This window comes from Phoca vitulina, unplaced genomic scaffold (assembly GCF_004348235.1).
Source record: "Phoca vitulina isolate PV1807 unplaced genomic scaffold, GSC_HSeal_1.0 scaffold42, whole genome shotgun sequence".
NCBI classification, from domain to species: Eukaryota; Metazoa; Chordata; class Mammalia; order Carnivora; family Phocidae; genus Phoca; species Phoca vitulina.
This window is the reverse complement of record NW_022589745.1, coordinates 6,895,995-6,916,359: the sequence shown is the minus strand read 5'-3', so window position 1 is coordinate 6,916,359 and position 20,365 is coordinate 6,895,995. Positions and strand designations below refer to the sequence as shown.

Sequence of the window (20,365 nt, the reverse complement as noted above, 5' to 3'; positions counted from 1 at the left end):
GCAGATAGACTCACATAGAAATTGTCATCATCAGGAAGTTGTTTGGTAAATGTGGCCTCATAATGAGGAATTCTGTGGTTGTTCAAATATATAATGGCTCTCATCTCCACAGCAGGGCAGGGATTTGCCAGTGGGTTGATTGACTATGATTCACACTCCTTTGGCTATGTATTGGATTGTTTTCTTCAGCCTTTTCTGTTTCCATGTCTCTTTCTATTTGATTGTTTTCTTCAACCTTTTCTGTTTCCATGTCTCTTTCTGTTCTTTCTGATTGATTCATCCTTATTTTTAAAGTATATTCATTTTCCATTATGTCAGATTATAGTCAAGTTTTGCATTTTTATTAATTTGCTATACAAATTTTGTATATCAAAACTAGACAAAGTCTTTTCCTTCAGTGATTTATAGTTACGGAGAGGGGGATAGATGTTCCCAAAGTATACCGTGCTTATTTGTCTGAGGTTTCCAAATGAAATCTTGACTTGGATAAAATTACATCCATGGGTTTGGGTCACTAAGTATCAGAGGGCTAGGGGAGTAAGGCCAGAGGAAACATCAGGATGATACCCAGGTTTCTAACCTGGGGCATTTGAGTGCTTTTCCTAAGAAAAAATGAGTAGGGGAGGAGAATCAACAGACTGTGTTTGCAAGGCATTTTATTTTTTTTTAAATGAGTAAAGTTTAAAGTCCCCATGGCCCATGCAGGGGGTTCTGTGTGTGTGCACACACGTGCATGCGTGTATAGTGGTCTAGTGGTATATGTTCATTGAGGTTTATGTACCAAGCAGTGTTCTGAGCAGTTTGAATTAATTCACTTAATCTTCATGATAAGCCAGTGAAGTAAGTGATTGGCATTAACTCTGTTTTATAGATGAATAAACTGAGGTACAGAGCTGTAAAAATAAATTGCCCAAATAGGCAAGGGGCAAATTTGTGAGTCATTACCATGTAGATACTGGTTTAAGTCATGCCAATAAATATCTCAAATTAACCCACTCCGTGTCGGTTACCTTAAAATGGATAGTGAACTATTGAAATATTTGAGATCCTAGATTATTCTAATGAAACATTTCTTCCTGATAGCAAATTTTTGGCTAGTCATCAGATTTTAGAAAGTGTAGTCATAAAGGCAGACACTTGTTGAAAAAAATTACCATACTTAAAAATGTAGATAATCTTCTAAAAGAGGGTTGGGAGACACATGTCCTTTTATAGCCAGCTCACTTCTTTGCAGATATATGAAAGAATTTCTGTATTTCTAAGTAATCTGAAATACTATTCTCTACAAACATTATGCATCACACATGTATTGTTATTCAGAATCTTATAATCTGTGTTGTTACAGTTTTAGGAGAGTGGAAACTTCACAGATTAAGACCATGAATTTTTCAGTTACTTGAAATTTTAGTTACTGTAATTATTCTAATTGGTGGCTTCTCTTTTATTCCATTACTTCTTCCTTCCCACTCTAAAAGGGTTCTTTCAGTAAAGGTCTGAGTGGGAACTTCTGTCTTTGTCTGGATAGATAATTTATTTTGCACCTGATCTTATATGGTACTTTTATTGGTTAAGGAATTGTAGCTGACACTTGTTTTTCTCAGCACTTTGAAGATACTTGTTTTCTGATGAAAAATCAGCTGTCAGTCATATTGTTGTTTCTTCCTTTATAGGTAACGTGTCATTTCTCTGGTTGCTTTTAAGAATTTTCTTATCTTTGGCATTCTTCAGTTTTACCATGATGATCTAGGTATGAATTTATTTTTATTTTTTCTTGCTTGGGATTCAGTGTGCTTTTCTACTCTGAAGATGTCTTTTATCCTATTACTGAGAGAGTTTCAGCCTTATTCCTGAATTCCTGAATAGCATCTCTTCCTCATTCTTTGTCTTCTCTCTGGAATTCCCATCACATATTATCTTAAACATCTTTTCTTTTCTTTTTTGAGAGCGAGAGAGACAGTGAGAGCGCAAGGGGAAGAGGGAGAGAGAGAATCCTAAGCAGATTCCACGCCCAGCTCGGAGCCTGACTCAGGGCTGGATCTCATGACCCCGAGATAGTGACCTGGGCCAAAATCAAGAGTTGATGACGCTTAAGAGACTGAGCCACCCAGGCACTGACTCTTTTTTTTTTTTCTTTTTTAAAAGATTTTATTTATTTATTTGACAGAACACCCAGGCACTCCTAAACATCGTAATTCAGACCTCTCTATTTGCATCTTTAGACTTATCCGTAATTTTTTCATCTTGTTAGTTGTTTGTTCTGTGTTCTGATTAGTTTCTTAAAATGGGCCTTCCATTTTATTAATTTTCTCTTTTTTAATTCTAAAAACCTTTCTCCCTCTCCCCTCACTTCCAGGCTGCCTTTTCTTAATTTATTGTATCCTGTACTTCCCCCTAGCTTCTGTTCCCCCCCCCTTTTTTTTATCTTTTTGGTTATTTTAATCAGGTAAAAGTGTCAAGCTTCTACAAAAACAGAATGTTCTAATAACTCATTACCCAGCTTCAGCAATTATGAGTTCTGTTTTGTTTATATCCCCACTGGAAACATTCCTTCCCCCACCCACCCCTCTTTTGAAGCTAGTCCTGGCCAGCATCATCTATTTAATCCATAACTATTAAAATATGTATCTTTAATCATTTTTAACATGCTTATTTTATGTTTTATTACACACTTTCATTTTTTAAGTTCTTGGGTACTAACCATCCCTTGTTTGTGAGCTGATCCCTCATGGTGGATTTGTTCCTTGAGTAATTTTGTTATTTTTAATAATATGGATGTAGCTCTTTCCGTGGAACTTGTGTATGCCTTGGATTGTGGAAGTGTCTTTGTAGTGGTTTTGGTGATTCGTTTCTGCTGGGCACACGAAGCTTTGGCCCGTTTTTACATACATTTTCAGCTTGTGGATTCACACGTCATGTATGAAATAAAAATCTGAATAGCACCTGCACAGAACATGGGTTCAGATTTCAGTTTTTTATGGGAGACTATACCCACCCACCACAAAAGCCCAGGAAATAGCTTTCTTGCTACTTCTCAGCAATGATAGACAAAGTTTTTCTAGGGCCCCTACTCCCTGCACACACCATTGTCATTGTGTTATAAACTGGCACTTTTCACTCTTTGTTTCATCTTCCTATCCAGCACCTCAAGATCTCCCTTTTTTCTTTTGGTGCTCTGTTACAGTTTTCCTATTTTATTTGCTTCTATTTGGCATTTTGATTATTTTTAGAAGGGAAATTCTGCTCAGTCTCACTGTATTGCCAGAATCAGAAAGTCTTGTTTTTGCTCTATTTTAAGGTGATGAGTCACAAATTTCTTAAGTACTCCATACTAAAGTGAGTGAGGTGTGTATGTCTCTGTGTGTGCATGTATTTTAATCTGAAGTACTGCTATTCAGGTAACATTTAAAACATGATACTGTTTGGTATGGTCAGGTAAACAGTACATTAAACATGCATTCAGACTTGTATTTCAATTAGAAGTCTTCTGTTCGTGTATTTTATTTGTGCTAAAATTGAATAGTCCCCTTAACTTGTGCTTCTCATATTGGTCAGAAATGTTGGTGATATTATATATGACTTAATATAATAGAAAATACTAATAAATGCCATTTAATTTCCAGATAGTCTTTAAATACATGAAATTTATATAAGATACATCTGGGAAATGAACTCATATCATTAACTTATAAAGAGTTCCTACAAATCAGTTTAGGAAAATGGCAAAGGATATAAATATAGTGTTAATAGAAAAAGACATATAACTGTTTGACTTCATTTATAATAAAACTACAAACAAAACTCTAATATATATTTTTCCCTTACTAGACTGGAAAAGAGAAAAGAGAATATTTGATAATTCTCTGAGTTCAGTGGATGTTGAGAAATAGGAACATTCATAATATTGCTAGTGGGATTGTAAATTGAAAATGGCCTCCAGGGAGGACAGTTTAACATTTTATTTTAAGGGTAAAATGTACATTTGTTTGGTACATTGTTGGAAATACCAAAAGATTTGAAGCAAATTAAATGTTCATCAGTGGCGAGACTATTTAAACAGTTATAGTATGCCCGTTTGGTGGACTGCTGTGCGGTCTTCTATACACAAAGAGGCAGTTATAAATATATGGATATGAAATGATCTCAGAGAGGTTATTATGGAAAAAGCAAGGTATAGAACAATGTATAATATGGTGACATGAGGGAGGGGGAACATGGATTTTAAATATATAAAATATATGGAAAAATGTACAAGAAACTAGTAATGATGGTTGCCTTGAGAGAGAGGAAGAACTGGATGACTTAAGAACCCAGGGAAAGGAGAGAAACTGTCACTTCCGCATTTTTTGTGATGTCCATGTATTATGCATTATTTTAATGGAAACTAGAGTCTTACTGTGTGTCAAGAGAAGGTATAGATAAGAGAGGAAGAATCCTTCCCCTAAATCTAAAGATTTTATTTATTTGAGAGAGTGTGCGCACATGGCGGGGGGTGGGGGGCATGGAGCGCAGAGGGAGAGGGATGAGCAGACTCTTAGCTGAGCGCAGAGCCCAATGCAGGGCTCCCCTATTCAGTTATTCTTTCAGATAACCCCATCTATAACTAGTGTTTTCTGTCTCCTTAAATAAAAATGAAATTAGTAGGTAATATATCTACACATAATTTTTAAATATACATTAATATACATTAAGACTAATGGGAGAAATAAAAGTAATTTGTAGTAAAACAGTATGTATTTCCGTATGTAAGTGTTCACATGTCTAAAGTATAAAGCGTAACAGCCAGATGTTTGCCCCTAAGAATCACCATGAATGCAAGAACCTTCAAACACAGACTTTCACAGTCTGTACAAGATTCTCTCCCTCTGCTCCTCCCTCCCTCCCCCCTTGCACGCACGCGCGCTCACACTCTCTCGCAAAATAAGTAAATCTTTAAAAAATAAAAGTAAAAGCCGTTCAGGGGTGCCTAGGTGGCTCAGTCAGTTTATTAAGTGTCTGATTCTTGATTTCATTCAGCTCAGGTCATGATCTCAGTGTTGTGAGATTGAGGCCCAAGTCAAACTCTGCACTCAGCTGGGAGTCTACTTGAGATTCTCTTTCTCCCTCTCCCTCTCCCTCTGCCTCCCCCCCCAAAATAAATAAATCTTTTTAAAAAATAATAATAAAATAAAAATTAAAAGTTCAGAGAAAGAACTGCTATTAGTAACATGACTTCGCCTTCCGTTCTCAGCACATGCCTAAAAATTTTAGCACCTTCTATGTGAATGTTAAATGGTGTGGCAAGAAATTTAATTCCTTACCTTTTAGTATTGAAATAATGCTCTGAATTATGACTGATGCCTTATCTTGAGGATGATTATATATCTTCCGAAGTGGGGTATTTACTAAGAATGAAAGAGGTAGCATTAATGATTACACTGGGACAGCAGGCTTAAGCTGGGACTGTCCTGGACAAACCAGGACATAGGGTCACTCTATTCCTCTGGTATAATTATTATTAAAATTTTTGTTTGTTTGTTTCTTTGTAGAGGTTTGGGATTTGATACAGACTTAAGAAAGTAAGGAATAGGTTTTGCAGCTTGAGCTTGAGCTCTAACTGATCTCAACTGCCATGTGATGGCCACTAAATCACACAGCCTTTGGGATCTCTCACATTGGTCAATGGCCTCTATTTCTGAAAAATTTTACTTCATTCTTTCGTTTTTTTAGTTGGGCACCAGAGTTGGAGTTCAAGACTTGGATTCCAAGACGTGACAGTTGTAAATTAGTAAAATTTTTAAATAGTGCAAGGGCAGTTAATTGTTCAAGGCATTCATTTTATTAAGGATAGAAAATATTGCCATAGATTAATTGGTGCTGTGATATCTGATCAACTGATCGTGTTTTGGGTGATTCATTGCCTCCTTGGTTAAGGCAACAAATCCTTTATGAAATTCAACTCTAGCTGCTGTACTTAGAATGGTAATTTCTGAGAATGGAAGGCCTTTGGATCTTAAAACTTAAAGAAACAGAGTTTTGAGAAGCTGTGATTTGCCACAAGATCACAGAGCTAATGACAGAAGTCACTTTCACAAATGATAATCTAATTTCTAAAATCATACATTCTAAAATAACCCAAAGTTACTCTTGTCCTTTATCTTCCTCTTCCTTGGACCCTCCCTGTAATTCCAACCTATCCCATGCAGCTTCTGAAGGGTTCCGTCAGCCCCCCCCCCCCCAATATCAGGGTGGTTATGTTTGTATAATTTTATTCTGGATGAAATTTGACTTCCTTATTGAGTCTTGAGTTTTACTTTGATTTCAATTTCTTGGATTAATCAACCTAAGTAAAAGACAGTTACTATCTAGAGACTGTTCTTCATACATACCATGTCAGTGGTTCTTTGTACTATATATAATACTTGAAGTTAGAATGTTAGAAGAATTTAGCTCTTACCATTCAATAAATGTTCCAGTTGTTGAATAACTATATTGCCCTGTGCACCATATTAATTCTTTCGTTTGTTTTACTAATTATATATCTAACATAAGGCCAAATGCTCTTAGATATTTTTAGCTATATTAACCCTTAATTTATAGGGTAGTGATTAGAAATCCTGGCTCTAGTTTCAAATTCTGGCTCCATTTAATTAATGGACACGTTTCTGGACTCCAGTGTGATTTTTATTATCAATGGTTTGTTTATATGTAAATGATACATAAAGTGCTTAGAATGGGACTTGGCACATGTAGGACACTTGAATATTTGCTGAGTGAATGAATATAGTGAGTTTTTATGGTAATGTGTGCTGATTAAACTGATAAAAATACGTGGATAAAAATACATGGATAATGATTAGTATATATGCCCTAAAGTCAGAGATTGAATATGTTTAATGTATTAATGAATTTCAGTAAGTTACTAATAGGAAAGAGAAAACCCTTAGAACATTTTTTGTTTCCTTTTGTTAATTTTGTTTGTATTTTAAGGCTCTTCATCAGTTACCTACTCTTTTCAGTAGATCAGTTTCTTATGTAAAGAGTAAGCTATGTAATGAGGGACAGAAGCAGTTTATTTTGTCTATAAAACAGAAACCACCTAAATGAATTTAAGGTAAAGATACTGTTTAGTTTGTTGAATGCCATGGAATATTACCATTGAAGCCAGATGAATTGTTTAGAAAAACTTGATGTGATGGTAGGATTATTATATGCCAAAATAATTCACTCCTAGAGAGAGTATTAGCATTGAAGTTTTGTTTTCTTCCTAGCCTTTTCTCGAAGACATGGGATTGAAGAGGAATGGTTACTATCTAAGTTTACATCAATGTTATTACTTGACAATTTCATTTTCTTATATAGTTCTTCACAGTTTTTCTGATACAATTCTTTATTTTTATTGCCATCCTATTTGTATGAGATTAAGTTTATTCTAAGGTCCTTTAGCATCTCTTAAAGTGACCTGTATAGTAACCTATATTTTTTTCCTCTGACGTTGCTCAGGTTTGAGTTTCTTGGTCTAGAACTCAATTACTAGTCCATCTTGTAATTTTTGGTAATGAGTACACTGACTTCTTTACAAATCTCTCAGATTTCGGGGCACCTGGGTGGCTCAGTCAGTTTTGTCTGACTGTTGATTTCATCTCAGGTCATGATGTCAGGGGTCATGGGATTGAGCCCTGTGTCGGGCTCCATGCTCAGTGAAGAGTCACCTTGAGATTCTTGCTCTCTCTCAAATAAGTAAATAAATAAATCTTCAAAAAATCTCTTAAATTTTCTAAAAGGAATGTATCACTTGCCTTCTATCCAAGTCAGGTAGCACTGTGAGTGCTGGAGGGAACCCCAGTCTTCGCTCTCCAAGGCTTTCAGGATCATAAAATCTGGGGGTTGAAGATTTACAAAGGGGATCTTATGCTTAATCGAAAAGAATAATGCACAGGAGAAATTAGCGGGGGAGCTTTTAACTACATAGATATAGTTAACTGATTCCCTTTCTCTCTCCTGACTTCTTACCAATGACCTTAGGTGGAAAGATTTCTTATTCAGGGAACCAGTTGTCATTTCTGATCCATACTGAGTTTTTTAAATTATTTTTTTTTTAAGATTTTATTTACTTATTTGACAGAAGAGAGAGACAGCGAGAGGGAACACAAGCAGGGGGAGTGGGAGAGGGAGAAGCAGGCTTCCCACGGAGCAGGGAGCCCGATGCGGGGCTCGATCCCAGCACCCTGGGATCATGACCTGAGCCAAAGGCAGACACTTAACCAACCAACTGAGCCACCCAGACACCCCTTTAATGATTTTTTTTAAATAAAAATTGAACACTTAGGCTATATACCTTAAGTATTTATAGCTTTATTCTATCTGGCATTAATAATTAATAGTGGTTTGATACTACCTGATAATAGCCATGGTCATTTTGGTAAGACATGAAGTAGAGTCCACTGTCTTTTGGGGCTAAAATACACATCTGTACTACTGATAGCACGTGGAAAGACAGAACTATTCTGTAACTGTTGTTTCCTTCGCAACGAGCTAGTGGTATCTGATGAAGAACCATGTTCCCTGGCTGAAGCTCCAGGATAGAAGTAATGTACAAGTCACTTTATAAAAGCCAGTGTTGTCAGTCGTGTATAATGGCTGTGTGCAAGCTCTAGTAATCGAAGTTAGTAATTTGAGAAAGGAAGAGTTTAGCTCATAAGTGGCTGTGTAGTTACTAGTGCAGTAGCTGTTGAGCAGCTTTCCAAAAATCTTTGGAAGGCCAGTAAGCCATCTTCAGGAGCACACCCACATCTGGCTGTGGGACTGAGGGCAGATTAGTGCTAAAATCATTTTCTTTTCTCACCCCAAGTCCTCACTCTACTCAGGCTTTTCTCAGCCTCTGTTACCACACTTGTACCACCTTTAATCACAAAGTGCTATGTCTTAAAGGTACCGAGTAGCTTTTTTTTGGTGACTAAATGTCTTCACCAGAGTTGGCACCTTTTTGGAGATCCTCTGAGATCTTGTCTTAACAGACCGACTCAATTGGAAGAAAAAGAAAAGTGAGAGGCACTTTGTTTTATATTATAGTTCCTCAGTTTGGGTACGGGCAGAGGTGGTGATTCCCACAGAATAAATACTGTGTTTGCATTATTTAATACAACTTCTCAGAATCCACTCTTGTTTAATTTTTCTTTTAAGATGGGGATGACTGGGTGCCTGGGTGGCTCAGTTGGTTAAGTCTCTGCCTTGGGCTCAGGTCATGGTCCCAGGGTTCTGGGATCGAGCCCTGAATCGGGCTCCCTGCTTAGTGGGGAGCCTCCCTCTTCCTCTGCCCCTGCTCCTTTGCTCTTTCACTCAACTCTGTCTCTCAAATAAATAAATAAAATCTTAAAAAAGAAAAAAAAGGGGGGATGACTATGAGTCAGTTTGAGATTTCAAAACAAGTGAACTTTTTGTGACAGTCTCACTGTTGCCCTCCCTCCCTGCAAAAATCCTAAATTCAGGTGTTCCCCAAAATAGTTTTTAAATTGAAAGTCATCCGTGATAGATAAAAATGGTATTAGAGTAAAAAGTTAAAGTAGTACGAATTTCTAAGATTCTGGGAAAGAGTTTCTCAGGTTCATTTTAATAACTATTAAAATTGGTGATGTTGAGCAGAAGAAATTCTTACAACCTGATCCTTTGAATCTTCTCAGGTAAGAGGATGATGGTGTGGAAGCATTAGTTTTCATGCTTGCCTCTCGTGTTTGGGTGAGCCCCTTACTGACCTCTGTTGCTGTGTTCCTGGTCCGGCAGCTTTCCACATTGAAGCCACAATTTTGATAGAGTTTGCCAATTTTATAATATATAGACATCTGGGGCTTTGTTAGGTAATTTTAAAATTAAAAATTTTGCCTGAGCTTTAGGCCCTTTAAAAATATCTTTATGTAAACTTTTAAAAATTAAGGATTTAAAATATAATGTTTTTCTTTTTTTAATATAATATTTTTGTTTATTTCCTTTAAAATGACTTATGGATGTAACCACCACATTTTGTTTAGGCCATTTTTAGATAAACAACAGGAACGTTCCTGAGTTAGAACTACATTTTCTAAACTTTTTCTTAGCCTTTTTTTAAAATCTGTAAACAGTCTTCTTTTACTTCATCAGTAATATATTTAAGTGAATTTGAACGTCTTAAATGAGTTCTTCCAAACTTCTAATTTTGTACTGTAGTTGGTATTTTTATATAATGTTAATTGATAATATCAGTGGCTATTTTTCCAGAATGCAAACATGATTGTGTCTGTTCCTTGCTTAAACTTTTTCACTAGTTTCACATTGCCTAGATTAGTGCTTCTCAAACTTTGCACTGAGGCAGAAGAGTGAGAACATCTGGCTGGCTAATCACTAGCACTGAGCACTTAACATGTTGAAACTGTACCATGGGGGTGCCTGGGTGGCTCAGTCCTTAAGTGTCTGCCTTCGGCTCAGGTCACCCAGGGTCCTGGGATCAAGTCTCACATCGGGCTCCCTGCTCAGCAGGAAGCCCGCTTCTCCCTCTCCCACTCCCCCTGCTTGTGTCCCCTCTCTCGCTGTGTCTCTCTGTGTCAAATAAATAAAATCTTTAAAAAGAAAGAAAGAAAGAAACTGTACTATGCTTTCACATCCATTTATTGGTTTTAGTCCCCAAACAAACCTATGAGGTACAGGTATTAGTATCTTAAAATATCTATGAGAATTTTATTCTACTCCATAATATTTTTTTTTTTTTTTAAGATTTTATTTATTTATTTGACAGAGAGAGAGAGAGCGAGAGAGGGAACACAAGCAGGGGGAGTGGGAGAGGGAGAAGCAGGCTTCCCGCAGAGCAGGGAGCCCCATGCGGGGCTCGATCCCATGACCCTGGGATCATGACCTGAGCCGAAGGCAGAAGCTTAACGACTGAGCCACCCAGGTGCCCCCATAATATTTTTTTTTAATTTAATTTTATTATGTTAGTCACCATACATTACATCATTAGTTTTTGATGTAGTGTTCCATGATTCATTGTTTGCGTATAACCCCCAGTGCTCCATGCAGTACATGCCCTCCTTAATACCCATCACCAGGCTAACCCACCCCCCACTTCCCCATAATATTTTTATGACAAAACGATATTTATTTACCATCAAGTAAAATTGATAGTCCAAAAAGATCTCTATCATATTTGTCTTCTGTGATTTTTTGTTTTTTAGGATTTTATTTTTAAGTAATCTTTACACCCAGTGCAGGGCTCAAACTCAAAACTCGGAGATCAAGATTGCATGCCCCACTGACTGAGCCAGCCAGGCACCCCTCTTTTGCAACTTTTTATTCTTCTGGGACACCTTGTACAAATCCCTCAGTTTGAGAGGCACTAGCTCATTGGATCAAGTGTGTATTTCTTTGAATAAAATAGGAAATGAAGACATACTTAATTGCTAACCCAATTTTTTCAAATAATTCTATTCAGTAGACGTGACCGTCAGATTGCTGTATGTATTTGTAGACTGCTTTCTCTTGATCCCTGTACTTACCCTTACTTTGGGTGAGCACTGCTCTGCTCTGGGCCATGCTGGGTGACTTGTTCTGTGATTGTACTGTTCTTCACAGTTGATGTCTTAAATGTTTCCCCTCTCTAAAATAATTGTACAGGGGTGCCTGGCTGGCTCAGTCAGTAGAGCATGTGACTCTTGATTTTGGGGTTATGAGTTCAAGCCCCACATTAGGCCTAGAGTTTTTAAACACATACACACACACACACACACACACACACACACATAAAAAAAAGATGATTGCACATCCCCACTTTCAAACTGCTACATTCCTACTGTTCCTTCTTAACAAGTCAAATATCCCTTCAGGGAAGGCCTGTCTAGCTAACGGCCAGCTCCAGCACAGCCACATGCTCTCTCTGTGCTGCCACTGTCCCCTATTCACATATTCTTAACGCCTGGCATATGGTATTGGTGTACTTACTGCTTTTCTTACTAAACTGTGAGCTCCTCGAGGGCAAGAACTTTGTGTTTTCTTTATATCCCCTCTGGCCAAATACAGCACCCGGCACCCAGCCAGCACCAAGAAATGCTTGCTTGAATGAATGGATGGGTGAAAAGACAGGCTCTTTCTATTTAGTGTTTGATGTAACCTAGCTCTACTATTAGAAACTACGGCTTGCTATGAGCCAAAGCATTCAACTCATGACAACCACGTGACCCCTGCTCTCAGCCTGTGCTTCAAGTCCAAGGCAGTATGGATGTAGTTACTGTGGTAGTTAATGATTCAAATGCATATCATTGTTCTTGTCTGTAATAAAATAGCTTTTTATTGGTACTCGTATTTTATCTTCTTTCTTTCAGGAATTGTTGGATAAGTATTTAATAGCCAATGCAACTAATCCAGAGAGTAAGGTGTTCTATCTGAAAATGAAGGGAGATTACTTCCGGTACCTTGCTGAAGTTGCATGTGGTGATGATCGAAAACGTAAGTTTGTTTTGTTTATGGGTAAAATTAAAAATAAAAAAGGAAGGGAGGATAAATGGGATACTGCGACAGTAATCTCTATGTAATCTCCAGGCCCTCTGTAACTTTTTTAAAATCTTGGAATCTTAAAAAAAATCTTGGAATCTACATAAAAGAAAATTAATGTTACCTTAATGTTCGCAAAAATGAAAACAATCATGAATTTACATTATGTACTGTTTTTGAAAAACTCATAAACTCTTTGATTATAATCTGCTAAGGTATTATTTAAAAGAGGCTTAATCTTGGGCGCCTGGGTGGCTCAGTCAGTTAAGCGTCCTACTCTTGATCAGCTCAGGTCTGGATCACACGGTCCTGAATTCAGGCCCTGCGATGGGCTCCACACTGGGGTGGAGCCTACTTAAAAAGTAATAATAATAAAAAAAAAAAAGAGGCTTAATTTTTTATACTTTAGAATTTGGTTAAGCACATTTTTAGCCTCCTCGTCATTTGCATATGCTTTGAGAGATTGTGTTGTCACGTGGCCTTTTGTGTCATTGTACCTTGAAACTTAACTGGAAGTCACATACAGAATATAGAGACAGGATGTACTTTTTCCGTTTGACGTACTAATTAACTACTACCTTCCTATTTTGAAGGATCATTCCATTGACTGCTAAGTATATATAACCAAATTTCTGAGGAAGAGAGGTGAGATGAGAGTGTTGCTGGTATATAATTTGTCATAGGAAATATAGATATGGGAAAGAGAATAACTGAATTGCTGGACTTAATTGTAAAAAGATCAAAGTGATTTATTAGCAGTGGACTCAGTCTCTGGGAGTATTAGTAGCTGAGGTCCTATTAAATTTTGTGTATGTGCCTGCTACCATATTTATCAAGTTCTAGGTAGAAGTTGCACCTAATTCCGTATTTCCAGTAGGCTCATTACTTTGTTTTTTAATTTTGCCCCATCCAAAAAGAGTGTGCACCCTCAAGTAGTTATTGTGGCTTCCTACCCTCACAGAGGTACTAACTGAAAGTGGAACAGTTTACCATCCCAAATATCAGTGTAATTGAAGATACAAAGAGAAAACTGTTGTATCCCGCTATAATAAAATTTGTATACTAAACTTATTATTGATGTATAATTTCTGTTGTCATAAAGATAGTAAAGCTGAAAGTGACAGATATTTGCAAGTCACAAGGATACAAGGATGTCTTTGGAAGACTGGGACATAGCCCCAGCATTAATCTGATTTAGCCCTCTCTGGCTCATTGGCATTTCTGTTCCTATCCATGGAATACTCCAATAGTCTGGGACTCGTAGATAGTCTGTATTTATAGCCTAGGAGCTGAGACACCTTACTACTACTCATTGTAGTATTTCCTTATATGCCAAGCAGCAAGAACTCCTTACTATGTGAGGGCTGTACCAGCCAATTTAGATCAATAAATATGCCATTTCAGAGGGAGGAAAATGCACATATTCAGGCCATAAAAGGCTAACTTTACATTTCTGTTCTGGTCGGTATTTCTAAAGCTGTAATGGGCCAGTGGTCTCATTGAGAAAACCTACTTACCCTTTTGAAAGCATGGATACAATCAGGGTAGTATTGGTAATAATTATTGAACAGTTTTTTCAGGAAGTGACATTTTTACTAGGCCAGTAATCAGCCTCTGGTCAGAGCAGATTTTGTTCTGTATATTGACACTTTCATATTGCCTTTCACATAATGTATCTTGAGACCAAGGATCAGTATTGTCTTTACAAATCACAAAAATAGAGATTTTGGTGGTGATGATCTTTGTAAAGTGTTTTCATTATTTTGAGAAGAGGTATTACAGCCAAAATTTTTTCTAGCTTTATTGAGATATTATTGACATATGTCAGTCAAATTATTTTTAAATTACTGCATTTCTAATTAGTAAAGTTAAAAGAAATGGAAAAAGAAAATTGTTTTAGTTACAGATTTAGAAAAGTCTGATTGCACTATCTCATGTTGTTGGGGTTTTTTTTAAAGCTGAAGCAAGCAACATTATAAACTAGTTTCTCAGTAACCCAGTATGAGGTAATGTTTTTGGTTTGCTGCCATGGTTTTAAAGGAAGGCCACAGAGAAAAATCCAGCTCTACGTGAGGTAGTAGCATATGGTAGAGGTTAATGTGCTCTGTACTTGATGGATATTTTCAGTATTGTGCCTTTTTTTTTTTTTCCCTTCACAGAAACGATAGATAATTCCCAAGGAGCTTACCAAGAAGCTTTTGATATAAGCAAGAAGGAGATGCAGCCCACACACCCAATCCGCCTGGGACTGGCTCTTAACTTTTCTGTATTTTACTATGAGATCCTTAATAACCCCGAGCTTGCCTGCACACTGGCCAAAACAGTAAGTTTCAGGTCATTCTCATAAGTTCTTACTCCTACTGATAAGGTCATTGTCATAAACTGGAAATCTGTGGAAATGACTCACTGAGTTTTATTTTTAATTGATAGTAGAACATAAAGTGGATGTTCACCTATTTTATAAAAATGGTTTGTAATTGTAATCAGTTTGTGTTCATGCAAATATTGTTTACCATGGCTATTAATGTTTACCAGGCTTTCGATGAGGCCATTGCAGAACTTGATACACTGAATGAAGATTCATACAAAGACAGCACCCTCATCATGCAGTTGCTTAGAGACAACCTAACAGTGAGTTGTTCATTCTTTTTAATTTTATTTTCTTTTTAAGAAGAAAGGTACTTCTGTTTTACTTCAGTCTCCCTATCTTTTGGGGCCGTTATGTAAGAGCTACACTTTCTCTTAGAAAATGAATATAGAAATATGTAAGTAAAATTACTAAGTACTTGTTAGTATTTTGTATTGGCCAACTGTTCTTTTGTGGGCAGATTTTCAAGTTGAATAGGCATTTTATCAGACCTAGACCTTCCTGAGAAGGTACTAAGATTGTAGGAACTCTTAATATTAACATCACTATTTCATTGGAATGAAGATGTTGATAAAATATGTTAATATAGAAAGTTGTCTTGGTTGCATTATTTTCTTCCTTTGGGTAAATTAGCTACAGCAAGTTAGGGACTATAAGCTTTCCTAAAATCACGTTGAAGTGCCTTGTTTTAATAAAAATTTACTTTGTGAAATCTACATGTCTTACAGGCATTTGATGGGGAATAAACCTTAACTTCCATTTATTCCACCTATGCCTCTAGGCCAAAACCTGTTCCACTTAATTATCTTTGTTTTTCTTTTGTTTTTCTCCCTCCTTCTTGGATAGGCAGATAATGAAGGGAAAAGTAACGGAGAAAAAAATAAAATTTGAACTTTACTTAGCTTCTTTTATAGGTTCCAGTAAATTTGATATGTCAACAATTTTAGACAAAACGTGGCAGAAGAGACTATACCTTTTAGTATAAATGTAGTTCTCCAGGCCTTCAGTTTGGAGCTTTATCTTTTGCTAGAAAGGATTTTTTATTTATTTATTTATTTATTTTTATGTTAGTACCATATCTGTTCACCTTTGCTGAACAAGGAAATTGTGACACTTCATTCCAAGCCATTAGAATTCCCTGTACTTGTGGGGTAACAGTAGAATGATGGGCATAAAACACTTCCATAGAAGAAAAGCAAACTGAGCCAATACACCTCTTAGGAATACTATGGAGCTGCTGTATTTTTTAACTGGTTTTGTTTTATTTTTTCTCTTACAGAGACAGCTTTTTAGAGATACTTGTTCTGTGTTTTTACTTATTTTAGTATTTTAACAATCACTTAAAGATTATATAAAATTCTAGCTTTTCTAGAATGCTAGAAATGCCACTAGTCTCTTGGTGTTGATCTAATAGTAATTCATTTTTTTGAACTGTTGATTGTAGTCAATAACTATTGATGATTCCCTTCTTCACTTCATTGTTCCATCCTGAAATTGGAGAGTTCTTGGCGATCAGTTCTGTTTTAACATCTTAGCTAATTCAGGAATGCTTTCCGTGTACCTTCACACCCACTGCTACTTAATGCTTTCCGTGTACCTTCCCACCGACTGCTACTTCCTTCTAACTTCCATCACCTGCTCCCATTTAACCCTCGGCCACACGCACAGTGGGTCTGCCCCTTTTTCCATATAATGGAAAAGGCCTCTCATCTTAGCTAATTCAGGAATGCTTTCCGTGTACCTTCACACCCACTGCTACTTCCTTCTAACTTCCATCACCCGCTCCCATTTAACCCTCGGCCACACACACAGTGGGTCTGCCCTTTTTCCCATATAATGGAAAAGGCCTCTCAAATATTTGGAAACCGTTATTATGACTGTGGTTCGCTTCCCCCCTTAAAATTTTTTTTGCCTTATTCAGCTTATAAATTATATTTCAGTAGTGCTTTCAAGAAGAGCATTGGGCTGCTGTGAATGGAGATACTGTTAAATTTTCTAAGGATATTGCCTTGTTTTGTTTTGTTTTTTAATTATACTATTAAAAAAGAGAGAAAGCTTTAAAAATGTATTCAAATAGTGTATGTTTGTGTGTCATTTGTAAATGCATAGTGAAAGGTTTACAAAGATATACTTTGGAGGAGGAGTTGGTGGTGTTTGGGATTTTGAGAAATCTTCCATTCTTAGTCACAGTCTCTATTGTCTGGATAACTTATTATGATTTTTTTTTTCCTAGTTATGGACATCAGACAGTGCAGGAGAAGAATGTGATGCGGCAGAAGGGGCAGAAAACTAAATGCATACAGGGTGGTCATCCTTCTTCCCCTCAAGAAACCTTTTTACTCATCTCCATTCCTTATTCTATTTGGATTTCCTATAGCAAAGAAACCCATTCTTGTGTATGGAATCAACTGTTTATAGTCTTTTCACACTGCAGCTTTGGGAAAACTCCATTCCTTGATTTGTGTTTGTCTTGGCCTTCCTGGTGTGCAGTTACTGCTGTAGAAAAGTATTAATAGCTTCATTTCATATAAACATAAGTAACTTCCAAACACTTATGTAGAGGACTAAAAATGTATCTGGTGTTGAAGTAATCTGAACCAGTTCTGCAAGTGACTGTGTTTTGTATTACTATGAAGATATGAAAATGTAGTCATTACAATTTACAAAGTGTTCTACATAACTTCTCAATTTCTACATTTCCCTCCCTTACTCTTCTTCAGGGGTTTCCTTTCAGTAAGCAACTTTTCCTTACTCTTAATGTATTCCTTTTTGGTAGGAATCCAGAAGTATTCGATTGAATGGAAAAACATTTGGCATTTCTGCGCTGGGGGTCACAAATTGAAATGCCTCCTGTATCATATATGATGGAGGTCTTGTATATCTGTGACAACAGGAAGTTTCCTTATTCATTCTTCATTGCTGCTGTTTAAGTTGACAACTTCCCTTCCCAATAAAAATTCACTTACACCTCCTGCCTTTGTAGTTCTGGTATTCACTTTACTATGAAATAAAAGTAGCATGTTGCTGCCAGAACACAAGCATTGCTTTTGGCAAATTAAGGTGCATGTCATTTCTTACTACACTAGAAAGGGAAAATAAAGTACACAAGTCCAAGTCTAAAACGTTAGTACTTTTCCATGCAGATTTGTGCACATATGAGAGGGTGTCCAGTTTGTCTAGTGATTGTCATGTAGAGAGTTGGACCACTATTGTGTGTTGCTAATCATTGACTGTAGTCCCAAAAAAGCCTTGTGGAAATGTTATGCCCTATGTAACAGCAGAGTAACATAAAATAAAACTACATTTTATAAACCATTTACTATGGCTTTGTAACAGTTGCACACTCATTTTAAGGGACAGATGAATTTACTACTTTCTGAAGTTTATTGATACTTCCCTTTTATCTTATGAAAAATGTAGTAATAATTTGTGCCTGCATTGTGATTCACTTGTCTAGGGATGCCTGGAAATGTATAAAATTGGACTATATGTTTAAGAGTTAGTGTTTAACCATAGATCAGTTTTGTGGGCCATCTCTTCCTCAGATGTAAATGATCTCTAGTTAAGTGTTATATGGAATAAAGTGGACATTTTGAAATTAGAAAAGTTAATTATGTGAGTATGAGTGCTTTGGCTGGTGTTAGAAGTATGTTTCAGTGGATATTTAAGCAGAATGTCAAAGTTTGAGAGTATATTACTTAGTTTTCAAATAATTCAGTTTTTGTAAACATTCAGTTGTACCATTAGTGAGTTTCAAATAATTTTGGTTTTATAATATCACATGGGCTGTTACACTAACCTGTCTTAAGTATTGACCTGAGAATTTATTTTAAAGTGAGAAGATAATCTGAAAAATTCAGCTGTGTAGGATTAGCCTTTATCTCCTAAAATGTGACGATGAAAAGAGAATTGAATGGGACTTGGGAGAATATCCATTTAAATATGGACTTTGGTCCCCAAAAATCTAAATCAGTATGACATTACTTTTTAAATAAAAATTTCAGTGAACATAGGAAGAACATTGTGAATTAGGAGAAAGAATTATCACATCTTAACAAGTACTGGTAAGTACTGTGTAATCACTGAGTTACCAAAGTAGCCTTCCTTCCTTTTTTTTGTTTTGTTTTGTTTTAAGATTTTATTTATTTATTTGAGAGAGAGAGAGAGCAAGCATGAGCAGAGGGAGTCGGGGGCAGAGGAAGAGGGAGAAGCTGACGCCCCACTGAACAGGGAGCCCGACGCAGGACTCCATCCCAGGACCCTGGGATTGTGACCTGAGCCGAAGGCAGACCTTAACCAACTGAGCCACCCAGGCGCCCCCAAAGTAGCCTTCCTTCTTAAAAAGCAGATTATTCTCAGCATTTAGTTTCATGTAAATCTCTCCTTGCTTTAGGAGAAAGTGGCATCTTTAAAAGGAGTCCAGCCTTGTGGTATCTCCTTTGACCCTCTGATTCTGGGACTTTCCTGCAACAGATACAGAGGATATTTGTAGAACACTGCTGAGAACTTAGTAGTAGGAGAGAAAACACCTTTTCTCAGGGGAAAGGAATACGTGAATAAAGTTTCTGGTGGAGGGAAGGTTCAAAGACGTGTTTGTATTTAACTTTTTAAATTTCAGACATCAGAAGTGTTAAATGTTAACTACGTATTTTGTAGTTCGAGCTTAATTGGCAGGGTGGTTTTTTTTTTTTTTAATATCCTTTTGGTTTTAATAACAAAATAATTTGGGGGGGTATTGCATTCTAACATTGACTATCCAAAATAGAAGCATTGGGGATTTCTGTTCCAGCATAGAGTACAGTGAGCTATGATTTGTTGATTTTATTTTATTTATTTATTTTTTAAAGATTTTATGTATTTATTTGACAGAGAGAGACACAGTGAGAGGGGGAACACAAGCAGGGGGAGTGGGAGAGGGAGAAGCAGGCCTCCTGCGGAGCAGGGAGCCTGATGTAGGGCTCGATCCCAGGACCCTGGGATCATGACCTGAGCTGAAGACAGATGCCTAACGACTGAGCCACCCAGGCGCCCCGATTTGTTGATTTTAGATTGGAAAAGAAAAACTACTTTTTGGTTGGGGGGGCAGAATTGGTAAAATATACTCAGTCAGGTATATAACTTTAAATATTTATCAGTAGAGACTGTTACTTTGGTATTTTTAAAATCATGAAAAACAACTAGAAAGATGTGTAAGAATTCTAGTATAAGAGTAAAATAATTGAAGAAAATCAGAATTGTAGTCACTTATTTTTAAATGCACTGATTTTTATGGAGTTGAGCCAAACATTGAAAAACATTTGAGGCCTGTGACAGGCATGGACATGTGATTGTTTCTGTCAAATTGTGAGCCTGATTTACTTGGACTGATTATAGGTGATTGCCATCTGAATATATTAAAACTAACATTTAACCTCATCATTCTTTCAATGGTTTAGGAGGATTTTCGCTTTAAACTGGTGAAGGTAGTTACGCTATATGTTTTCTTCTGACATACATCTGTTGTCTTCC

At 36.7% G+C, this 20,365-nt stretch overlaps 1 protein-coding gene across 1 annotated transcript in view; it reads left to right on the top strand.

Moving 5' to 3' along the window:
- Window positions 1-18,468, top strand: part of YWHAQ (tyrosine 3-monooxygenase/tryptophan 5-monooxygenase activation protein theta) — a 37,269-nt gene extending 18,801 nt beyond the window's left edge. Inside the window, exons 3-6 of the mRNA XM_032430017.1 lie at window positions 12,321-12,444; window positions 14,649-14,812; window positions 15,025-15,120; window positions 17,091-18,468. Of these exons, the coding sequence (XP_032285908.1) occupies window positions 12,321-12,444; window positions 14,649-14,812; window positions 15,025-15,120; window positions 17,091-17,150 (444 nt within the window). The 3' untranslated portion in view covers window positions 17,151-18,468. The remainder of the gene's footprint in view (window positions 1-12,320; window positions 12,445-14,648; window positions 14,813-15,024; window positions 15,121-17,090) is intronic.
- Window positions 18,469-20,365: the final 1,897 nt, after the last annotated feature.